This window comes from Pelmatolapia mariae, linkage group LG6 (assembly GCF_036321145.2).
Source record: "Pelmatolapia mariae isolate MD_Pm_ZW linkage group LG6, Pm_UMD_F_2, whole genome shotgun sequence".
In the NCBI taxonomy this organism is placed as follows: domain Eukaryota; kingdom Metazoa; phylum Chordata; class Actinopteri; order Cichliformes; family Cichlidae; genus Pelmatolapia; species Pelmatolapia mariae.
The window spans coordinates 18,718,275-18,729,808 of record NC_086232.1 but is presented as its reverse complement, the minus strand read 5'-3'; the positions used below and the strand labels follow the sequence as shown (position 1 = coordinate 18,729,808).

At 40.9% G+C, this 11,534-nt stretch overlaps 1 protein-coding gene across 1 annotated transcript; it reads left to right on the top strand.

Moving 5' to 3' along the window:
• Positions 1-6,201: 6,201 nt before the first annotated feature.
• Positions 6,202-9,342, top strand: pou4f2 (POU class 4 homeobox 2). The gene is made up of 2 exons (XM_063475212.1): positions 6,202-7,032; positions 7,360-9,342. Exons 1-2 carry the CDS (start codon positions 6,814-6,816, stop codon positions 8,287-8,289), a joined length of 1,149 nt encoding a protein of 382 aa, XP_063331282.1. The 5' UTR covers positions 6,202-6,813; the 3' UTR covers positions 8,290-9,342.
• The last annotated feature ends 2,192 nt before the right edge of the window (positions 9,343-11,534 follow it).

Below are 11,534 nucleotides of genomic sequence, written 5' to 3'. Positions count from 1 at the left end.
GATCATCCGTCTGCAACCAATAATGTGCGGTGGCCGAGCTCTCATGTTGCTATTATGTTCAGGCCAATAGCTTTGGAAAGTGGCACTCACATGTTTTTATAGCGAAGGAGAAAAAAATATCAGTGAAGGGTCTCAGACAAAAATCTTAGTCTTGTGTAACTGTGAATCCAAATTTCTCCTGCCATGAAAGAGTGAGAAATTAGGCTAATGTGTATTTTTAATCAACCAATTTAAAGATTTATTTTACGTTTTTTGGGCAGTTAATCGAGAGGTCCGTGGTTCGATCCCTGGCTGCTCCAATCTGCATGTCGAAGTATCGTTGGGCAAGATATTAAACCCTGAGTCACCCCCCATGTGCGTTTGTGAATGCTTGATGAATGAGTGGTTAAATGGAGTAGGAAAGCACTATACAAAATAGCCCATTTGTTTACAGTGGGGCAGGTAAATGTGACAAACTAAATAATGTGAGGCTGTTAAAGACGAGGTTAGACCGGTAATGTTTTAAAAATCTGTAAATAAAATATAATTACTGCAAAACTGGAGTCATGATAAATATATAGGTATATATATATAGGTATATATATATATATATATATATATATATATATATATATATATATATAGGTATAATGCACAAACAGAAACCTTTCCAAAAAAAAAAAATCCACATCCTGTATATGTTGATAGGGAGTTCGAGATTAAACAGTATAGACAATTTCACAGATGACAGACATTCAGATATGTCACAAGGCGCACAACTGCCGCAGCTCGCCCCTTAAGTATTGTGTTTTGCAGTGCACTGCAGCGGTTTCAGCGAAGACATGATCATTATAGCTGATGAGGCAAGGGCTTCGGATGATGACAGCGTGACAGCAGAGAGCTTTTTAATTTGTCGGATCAGATTGTGACACGCTCCATCACAGGACGGAGGAAATCTTTTCATTTGTGCAGAAGAGAGGGGGGGAAAGGAGGTCAATTAGCATCAGCCATTAGACAACTCAGTGACAAGCAATATATTACTGTGCGGGACAGTCAAACTAATGAGAGAGGCAGCAGAAATGTTCATCCAGGTCAGACACAATTCTACAACCAGCCTGGTACATTAATCACTTTGTATAGTGGTTGACATATGCATTCTTCTCCTCATGTGCACTGCCTTCCTCACCAGCACCTTTTCTGCCATTTGAAGTCTCAAAGGAATGACTGTCATGTCAAATATTATCCTACAGAGCCGTGTGAGTCGATGATAAACCAAACAGATTCAGTTTACGGTTAAAAAAAACAACAAATGTGCTTTGTTACATATGTAAAATTTTGTTCATTCTGTCCCGTTATTTAAGGTTAATCTGCAAAATGTGGTCAAAACTGTAGGATACATTACCAGATGTGAGGATGACCACGCTTTTTTAGAGCTCACAAAGCCTGCCTACACTGTGATCTTTGCCAAAAGCAGCATGAAAGAAAGGATCTCATTTTATCAGCAGAGGCAGTCTCAAAGTGAGTTTTTTTTCTCCTTTCCCTTTGCCAGGCAGGCTTTATTTGACTGACTGTCAGGTATCACGCGCCTCTCTCGATATTGATCTGAAGTACCTAAAGGTATGTGACATCATTATGAGGCTTGACCTTATCATCTGCTGCCCTGCAGCCTATAGGCAGGGCTGGGCCAGAATCTAATGCCTCTCCCCTAAAGGTTGGCATCTGGTGCGTAATAGGGAAATTGGTGCTGGTGTTATTTGTTTTCCTGACCTCTTAGCCTGAGGTTGACTTCACTACTACACCAGGTTAGCTGGTTTTGCTGTTGGCTGCAGTAAAGGAATCAACAGAAAGTGATGAAATTAGCAACACCAGTGTAAAAAAGTACAAATAAATAAATAAACAATGGAAATAATTGTGGAGTCTATAAAGCAGCATTTTACCATGTTTCTACATTTGAAATGACTGTGTGCAATGTGAAGGGTGACACTTTCAATGGTGTAACCCTCATATAATTATCAGCTGACTCTGCAGTTTGTTGTTTTTGTTTTTCAACCTTTGTGAATCATTAATAATTTGGTTCATTCTCACAACCTTCATCAGTTTCAGTCGTTTTTATCTAAACAGCTCAGATAAATCAAGTGTAAGACAGGATGCATCTAGCAACTGAATCAGCTGCACATTCATACACTAAGAAGACCCAAAATATCTCCAAGAGAAGTCGGAGACCAAAACAGAGCTAAAAGAGAGAATGTAGAGTTAAACATAACACATCCTACAACTGCTCGTGTGTAAATAACCGTTTGCCTGCACATTTGCCCGCTTTTTAAAGTTAATATGTCAGATCTTGTTCCACCGCCCCCAAGTGGCTAAAGAAAAAATAGTTTCCTGCAGATTTGTAAGTAAAGTTCAGAGAAAGCCCCCTTCCCTCCAGCTTTTTGGACTGCAAAGTCATAAAAATGTCCAAATGTTTTTCTTTCTCAAACTACCCATAAAATCATTAGTTGTCATTAATCTCTGGCTCTCTTCCACAGCATGTCTTTTGTCCTGTCATTCTCCCCTCATTCCAACTAGGTCGCGGCAGATGGCCGCCCCTCCCTGAGCCTGGTTCTGCTGGAGGTTTCTTCCTGTTAAAAGGGAGTTTTTCTTTCCCACTGTTGCCAAAGTGCTTGCTCATAGGGAGTCATATGATTGTTGGGGGTTCCTCTGTTGTATTATTGTAGGGTCTACTTTACAATATAAAGCGCCTTGAGGTGACTGTTGTTGTGATTTGGCGCTGTATACATAAAATTGAACTGAACTGAATTAAAACATAATTTGACTGTCTCGCAAACTGTTGATGCTCATACTTTGCCCCGTGGAGAGATCAAATGCGCGTACAGTCGAGCTGCGATTGTGGAGCAGTTTTTGAACCTGCTTTCATTATCTCAAGTGGTGAGCCACTTGTTCCGCCTGAGAGCTACAGTACAGTGTGTGACATTTAGTAAATCCTGAAGGCTTCTACCTTTTGTTGTATGCATTTAAACAACACATTAAAGCCTGAATGTTCCTCGTGGAACCTGTCACATTTCCCAGGTAAAGCAGATGAATAAATAAAACGCTGCTTTTGGTGACTGAAACACATCCTCCCCCCACCCTCGTTTTTGTGTGTGTGATTTGCTGTTGCCTTGAGTTAGATCCTGATCTCTTTGTAGACCCTCTCCCAACAAGCATTGACCTTCTGCTCCAGCATGTAAAGAGCTCCACGAGATCAGAAAAGGTAGGGGGAAGCTGTGAATAAAGGCATCACCACTGCGAGCAGTCGAGAGACTTTATCCACTTCACTCCACACTTCTCTCCCTCTCCTCTCTGCCTCTGCCTCACAGTCGAGCTTTATCTCTGTGTTCAGTCTAGGAGCGGAGATACCTTGTTGGCGGCACAAAGGAGCGGTTCTGTAATAAAAACAGCTGTCTCTGGTGGTCTTGGTGTAATTGGGATTGTTAACGTGGAGAGCTCCTGAGGGAGGCTGAGAAGAGTATGTCTTTGTGTAAAAGCACACAGACACCTCTGCAGCACTCCTTGATTCGAATGTAAGTAAGAGAGTGAGGAGGAGGAGGAGGAGGAGAAGGAGGGGAGAAAAAAAAGCAAACAAGTCACCTGAGTTATATCAAGCCTTGCTGCATGTGCTCCCTGTTTTACTTTTTGGCTTTACTTTTATTTTTAGATGGAGCAGATTTATTTATATATGTATGTAGCAAAGATCCTTGAAGTGCTAGAAATCTTTTTTTCCTTTTTTCTTTTTTTGCACAATTACACTGAGGCTGTGTGTTTTTAAAGGCAAGGTATGTGCAACTTGTTTTTTTTTTCTAATAGCAACATTGCCTCAAATTACTGTATCAGTGTGATGATATAAATGAAGGGAAAACGTATTTAAAACTGGAGAAGCATTTGGCTGACTGTATGAAAATGTTGAAAAAACTCATATTTGCACATCAAAATATTTTCACAGTGTAAAAAATAAAATTGAAAAAATCAGAAATGGTTCTGATTAATGCATTTTATTTTCTTTAATAAAATATTGTCGTGAGTTAGATGTAATAATTTATTTATTGCTGATGAATGATTAAAGATAAAAATTGAAATGCTGCACATAACGTGTTGTTTATAATTAAAAATTCTATAAATAAAAAAAGCAAAACAGTAATACGTTAAACCAATACAGTAAAACAAGTATAACAGCTTTAAAAAGAAAAGGGGGGAAATATGTGGAATTGCGGCTTAATTGTGTTTCTGTTTGCCATGACAGACCCTTCAAAGGTAATTCTGTTAAACATTCTGACACTGTGTCCTCCCTCAAACGTGAGAAAGCTGTTGGCAAAGGAAGTAAAAGCCTTAGGTATGTGAACACACTCGCGAAAGTGTTGAAAGTGCACTTCAAAGTCAATTGCTTGGGAGAAGCTGGGGCTGATTTATTTGACTTAAGATATACTTTTTTGTGTGTTTCATTGTGGATGAAAATTTCATACACCGATTTAGAGGTGGTGAAATATAAATGATTTCTTTAAAGTTTCATCATAAATCAGTCTGTCGGTATATGTGAGCAGACACTGATTGCTCCTTGATGTCTCCCGAGCCTGATCTCTGTCTCCCGATGTCTGGAGGTGGCTCCAGCAGCGCCTGTTGTCCCGCTGGGGAACAACATATTTCTGCAGCTGGATGGCTCTCTTGCAGTGTGCAGCAACACCAACAGGCTTGTTGTGGCAGCCATGGGGACATATTAAACGTATGTGCGCATTAGAAGAAAAAAAAAACAGCGAACATGGCATCGAGTCGCTTGCAAAGACACACGCTGTATTCAGGAAAGCGCGTTTTTAATCGCGGCTGTAATATCTGTATTTTTAAAAAATGAAGCTGCAGACACAAAGCAGAGCGGCGAGATGTAGACTTTAATTATAAGAATGAGAACAGACTTAATGTTCTTTGAAAAAGGAAGTGATTAAATGTGGAATCCCGAACATTTGATATTAGTAACACATTTAAGGAGATTAGTGATCTTTTCAAACACATTCATCATCGCCTTACACCTGTCACAAGAAGTGTGACAGGTGTAAGGCCGAGTGTCTCTGTCTGTCTCTGTCTAAACACTTATTTTATATATATATATATATATATATATATATATATATATATATATATATATATGTATATATATATATACCCACTCTCCTTTAGCTTAGGCTCTTTGAAAACAATTAGCTGTTTCTATAGACGCAGCCATATTAAATAAATTAGGCACATCTTGTTAATTACAACGTGATTAAATGTTTTAATTACGTTACCGATAATGTGGCGTAATTAGCGAAGAGATAAGATAATAGGCTGCTATGACAAGTGTGTGGATTTACAATTTAACAGTGTTCATTACTTTAAAAGGAAAAATCCACTTTTATTGTCATTCAATAACGTGTAGCCTTTACGCATAGATTTCAACGTAGAGGAATAACAACAAAAAATTTAATTAGGTACAATTCGTGATTCTTTAGGTATTTTCTTTCTTTTTTTCAAGATTACAAAATATAGTTATATATTTAGTATAATTTCATATGATTTTTACTTTGGATGTTAAGATAGTAATCGAGTCACTTGCCATTTCTATTTCAAAACTCTGTGAAACCTTTAGTTATCGTAGTAATCAGTTTTTTCCCCCTTTACTATAGCGGAAAAACTTGTGTAAAGGGGAGCTGTCCCTGTCCGTTGTGATAATTTACTTCTATTGCTCCCTCCGCGTTCAATATTTCCATGTGATTTTTTTATTCAAGATTTTAAATCCAAGATTTTAAAAATATATAAATATTTTCTGTTACAACAAACCGGGATTCCGACTTTTATTGGACACGGTGTTGGTAACGAGGTGTTGGTGGTGTTGGTGATGAAGTAGATTCATTTGAAATAAATGCCTTGTTGCAGACTGCCCATGCGCAGAGTCCCCAGCGGCGGCGGCTGTGGTGGTGGTGGTGGTGGTGTGGCTAATGAAGAATAATAAATCATGAAAGGGGTTTTTTTCAGGTGCGCTCAAAAGGGTGTGTGTGTGTGTGTGTGTGTGTGTGTGTGGGTGAGACACTGAGAGCGCTGTAGAGAGAGAAGGGAGAGGGTGTGTGTGTGCGTGTGTGTGTAAGAGAGAGAGAGAGAGAGAGAGAGAGGCGGAGAGAGACTCAGTCTGCCCTTCGCCTCAGAGCAGAGGCAGTTCGGGTCCCCGCAGCATTCAACGTAGTCGAAGAGGTACAATACAGAGACTGTCATCGCCATTACTTCTCACTTACGGTCATATCAAGACGGAAACTTTTGAGGGGAAAAAATAAACAGGTCAACGAGAACGGCAACAGTTTTCAAACTTGAAGTATTTTTGGAAATCCTAAGAGACGGAGAGAAACTTTTTTTTCTTGCTGGCGTCGTTGATGAGGAGCTCTGCCAAAAAAAAAAATAATCCAAGGCACACAACAACAACAACAACAAAGAAAACATACTTGTGTAGTACAAGGTGGGGGGCAAGCTGAAGGAGAAAAGGCACAAAGTGTTTTTGAACCATTGCGCCACAAGTCCACAAGAGGTATCATCGGCGCTGCATGGTTTGTTGGCGTCTGTGATATCTCATTTGCCACAAAAAGACGAGACGCCTCTCCGTTACCTCCGCGCGCAATAATAAATAGATGTGATTCAGTGTTGGACGACCGTCTTCAGCCGACACTTTATTCGACAGTGACTTGAGATTCCTGCGAAGCAATTGGGCTTCAACTCCCGACCAGAGGAGGCGGAGTCTTAACTTATTAAAAGGAACTTGCCGAGGCTTGGACGCCCGCAAATATGATGATGATGTCTCTGAACAGCAAGCAGCCTTTTGCCATGGCCCACACCAGCTTGCCAGAACCGAAGTACTCGTTGCATTCCTCCTCGTCCTCCACTCTGACTTCCAATGCACCTTCGTCCTCCTGCTCATCCTCCCGACACAGCAGCACCATCATCAGCAGCAGCGGCAGCAGCAGCTCGGAGGCGATGCGCAGAGCCTGTCTCCCAACCCCACCGGTATGTATTCTGCATAATCACTGCTTAAAGGCACATTTTGACAGCCCACTTTTTTTTTCGTTGCTTGATGTTTTTTTCATGTCTGCACAGCAAATCACCCAACACCTCCATATTTTTTTTCCTCCTCTCTGCTCAACTTATGTATTCAGTCGGCTTTGCCTTTCGTATTAATTTTTATGACCTGGGATGTTGCATGTGTCTTGTTTTGTGTGCTCCCTCCTTTTTTTTAGGATTTCTTTTTTTCACATTCTGGAAATGTTTTAAACCGAGGAGTGGAGGGAGAATTCCCTGCTGACAGTTATGTGTGCATTCTATTTGCAATTGCAGAGCAATATATTCGGAGGCTTGGATGAGAGTTTATTGGCCCGGGCTGAAGCTCTAGCGGCGGTGGATATAGTCTCGCAGACCAAGAGCCACCACCACCCACCACATCACAGTCCCTTCAAGCCGGACGCAACCTACCACACCATGAACACTCTCCCCTGCACGTCGTCTTCCTCCTCTTCCTCCTCGGTGCCTATCTCTCATCCATCCGCCCTGGCTGGCCACCACCACCACCACCACCACCATCACCACCAGCCTCACCAGGCACTGGAGGGGGACCTGCTGGATCACATCACCCCTGGACTGGCACTAGGAGCCATGGCAGGACCGGATGGCTCGGTGGTTTCCACGCCTGCGCACCCTGCCCACATGGCGGGTATGAACCACATGCACCAGGCAGCTATCAACATGGCTCATGCCCACGGGCTACCGCCGCACATGGGCATGAACGACGTGGACGCCGATCCAAGGGACTTGGAAGCCTTCGCGGAGAGGTTTAAGCAGAGACGGATCAAACTCGGGGTTACCCAGGCGGATGTAGGGGCAGCTTTAGCCAGTCTGAAGATTCCTGGGGTGGGCTCCCTCAGCCAAAGCACCATCTGCCGATTCGAGTCCCTCACGCTCTCACACAACAACATGATCGCTTTGAAGCCCATCCTGCAAGCGTGGCTAGAAGAAGCCGAGAAATCACACAGGGAGAAACTTAATAAACCCGAGTTGTTCAACGGCGCGGAGAAAAAGAGGAAGCGCACGTCGATAGCCGCACCGGAGAAGAGATCGCTGGAGGCCTATTTTGCCATTCAGCCGCGTCCCTCCTCGGAGAAAATCGCAGCAATCGCAGAAAAGCTGGACCTGAAAAAGAACGTGGTGCGGGTCTGGTTTTGCAACCAGCGACAGAAACAGAAACGAATGAAGTACTCTGCATGCGTCTGAAAAAAACCCCCCCCACCCTCAAAAAGACTTGGAACTGTTTAGAGATGATTTGTATCATATTTCCTATCTCACACCTTTTTTTCAATCATCGATGACTTTGTGCTTTGAACTTCGAAAAAAAAATCCTGAAATCGAACAATGACTGACAAAAAAGAAAAAGAGAGAGAAAAAACTCGAAAGAGAGAGAGAGAAAGAAAAAACAGATCCAGTCACGTCTTTTACTCGCTGAGAGGAAGATGTGGAGTCAAGTAAAGCGTCGTTTGAAAGAGCAAGTAAGACCACTGTTTCCACACTTACTATGCTTCACCTTTTTAATGGCAACGCAGTATGACTTACAGGACTCTACGCTTTAATTTGTATTTATAATTCATTTCAAATGGTGACTATAGTTTGGCTTAGAACTCCCACCTTCCCCACCCTCAAAGTGAAAATAGCGGGGCCATTTAACTCAAAGCACTTGGTTGGTGAATATTGGTGTTTATATTTTTGGCTTATAGGATAAGCTATATCCCCCCACCCCCCCTCCAAGTTCATGACAGTGCAGTCTGACATTTATTCAGGGTCCACGAGGGGGATTAAGAGGACCACACACCACTTGTTATTTTAAGCTAATATTAGATTACTGCCAAATATCCTTGTGTAAATGAATAACTTCCTTGTCTCACACACACACATACACACACACACACACACTTCATTTTGTGTCTAAATGTGTAATTAATTCTACTTATTTTTGTTACCACATGTGCTCAAAGTCGGGGATCTATTTTTCAAGATACCCTGGGTTTGGATTAAGTTAAGGTTAATATTATTCTAATTATTATTATTATTATTATTATTATTAGGTCTCAGTATGTGGGATTATCAAAACAGGGAGTGACTGGGATGGCTTCTACAGATTTTTTTCGCTATTTAAAAGAAAATTTGTTTTGTCGCCGGCTACAATAAGTTTACAATCCAGCGTGGGCCGGTGTCTTATGAAGTATTTATTGAGTGAGGTCATGTTTACTTCATTATATATTTATTGGGATTCCCCCCCCCCCCCCCCCCCCCAAACACTACCACCCCACCCCCTTCTCCTCCTCCTCCTCGTTTTGCTTGAGAAAATCAAATTCTGACAGCAAGTTAAGCGTGTTGTTCTGGTTTAAAGGGAAACGACTGTAAAACGTACAGTCACAATTTTTTTTACGACTTTTAATGTCTGAGATGGTACAATCGAGATATATATGAGATAGTATTCTGTTTTTATATTATTTTATGTATGTTTCCCCCCCCTCTCCTGCTATTTATTTGTATAAATATACGCGCATCGTTATGGAGTCGTTGCTTGTTAAATCACCTTGTTTAAGTAATGTTTTGTTTTTGTTTTTGTTTTTTTGTTTTTCTTGAAGAGAAAAAGAAACAGCTTCATGGAAGTATACGTGTACAATGTAAATATTTCATTGGAACCAGTCGATGCACATAAATATATCCGTACAGGTTTTTGCTGTATTGCTGTTTAGCTGAGGTAACTTATTTCTGTAATGTATGTTGCTTTTGGTTCCCTGGTTAAATAATTCTATTAATTTATTACATCCATGTAATTTTAATTAATTTATTTATTGAACTGCAATATGTGTTTCATTAAAGAACAAACTTTAACATTTAATCGGACGTTTTTCCATGACTACACTGTGCAAAGTGGCTCTCCCAGACATATTAATATTCTTTTATTTATTCATCTATTTATTTATTGATGAGGAGGAGGGAAACGGTTTAGCTGTGGGCTACGCAGCTCTTTTTTTTTTTTTTTTTTTTTTTTTTTAGAGATGGCTGGTGGATAGAGCAGACGTTATTGGAGTATTTTTACTTCAAATACCTCTCTCTTAAAAAAAATGACATGACTTGTTGGTACCAAAATGTGTCCAGGTTGTTTTATTTATAACACAACATGTGGACTGTCACAGTCCTTATGAGCAAGGCATAACCACCAACCCCACTCCCTATACCCAATCTGTTCGCTGGCTTATCCGGGCAATATAAGAGCATGAGATGAATACCAAAAATTAAAATGTGAAATTGCTTTTCTTCTTCTTCTGCTTCTTCTTCGTCTTGCCTTTCTGGTTTCGCCACCCTCCTCCTGGCCTAGACATAAAGCAGGCCCTACAGGAACCACTTCCCCTCTATTCCATCAACGTTAAAGACACACGTGGCGTCTCCACTGACGTGCTGCCAGCTTATGTAGCTCACTGTTGCCTTACCTGAGAGCAAATGCTAATATTCTATTAGAGCCTAATCAGGGGGTCTGTGGAGAGCTAGATGGGTCCCTGGAGCGCAGACTTGCCAGATGTCAGCCCGCCAGAAAAACAGCTCGCCTGCCAACGTGCCCGACTCTATTTAAATACACACTCCAACATGCTTCGCTCGTGCATGCGGGCACACAGGCTTTGAAGCACAACCTTTGGTTCGTAGTTATCGTTAGATATGAGGAAGAAGAGGAGGAGGGTGATGTGATGTCCACATATTTTGTTGTTGTTGTTTTGTGGGGGGTCTTCAGGGCTTACTGGTCTGCTGGTTTGCTGAGCGCTGAGCAAGCGTTTCAGCACCATGGACAGATCCCTGACAGGCCGGAGGAGCCAAATATTAGCATTTCTGAGACCTGTCATCCACCTTTACACCAATTATTTACATCACGTGGAATGCATTTTCATGGGATTGTTTTTGGATCACTCCAAACTGATTATAACAGTAAAACAAAACAAAACAAAAAACCCAGAATGAAACGAGATGACTTTTTAAATACTTTAAATCTGCTTTAGAAAAATCACATCAGGTGATTCTCAACATATTTTTATAGATTTAAAAAATATTATTTCACACATGCAGTATTTCCAAAGAGTGTCAAACAATATTTCGTGTAAATAAAATAAAAGATCAACTAATATCTTAATTAATTTAAATGTGAGGAGTGTACCGTTCCTCGGTATTTGCACACCTCATTAAAATCAGTCCTATCTGTAAAGCAGCGCCTTCATAAAAAAAAAAAACCTCATCTATAAACCAAATATGCTGAAGCGCCACCCTCGTGACATATTAAGGGTATCAAAACGACCCTTATTAATGAGACAGCGGTGATGGTTCATCAATTAAAAGATGCTCCTGGTGAGTGCTTCTAATTTCCCCTAAACGAGCCATTCACTTAATACGTTAATAAGAGCGAATTATTAAATTACACATCGAATTATGAAAACCAGATAATTATGAAG

Excerpts from the sequence above, each read along its gene's own strand:
- pou4f2 (XM_063475212.1), top strand. The coding sequence starts at position 6,814 with ATGATGATGATGTCTCTGAACAGCAAGCAGCCTTTTGCCATGGCCCAC. Across the intron at positions 7,033-7,359 it reads CCTGTCTCCCAACCCCACCG|AGCAATATATTCGGAGGCTT; the intron begins GTATGTATTCTG and ends TTGCAATTGCAG.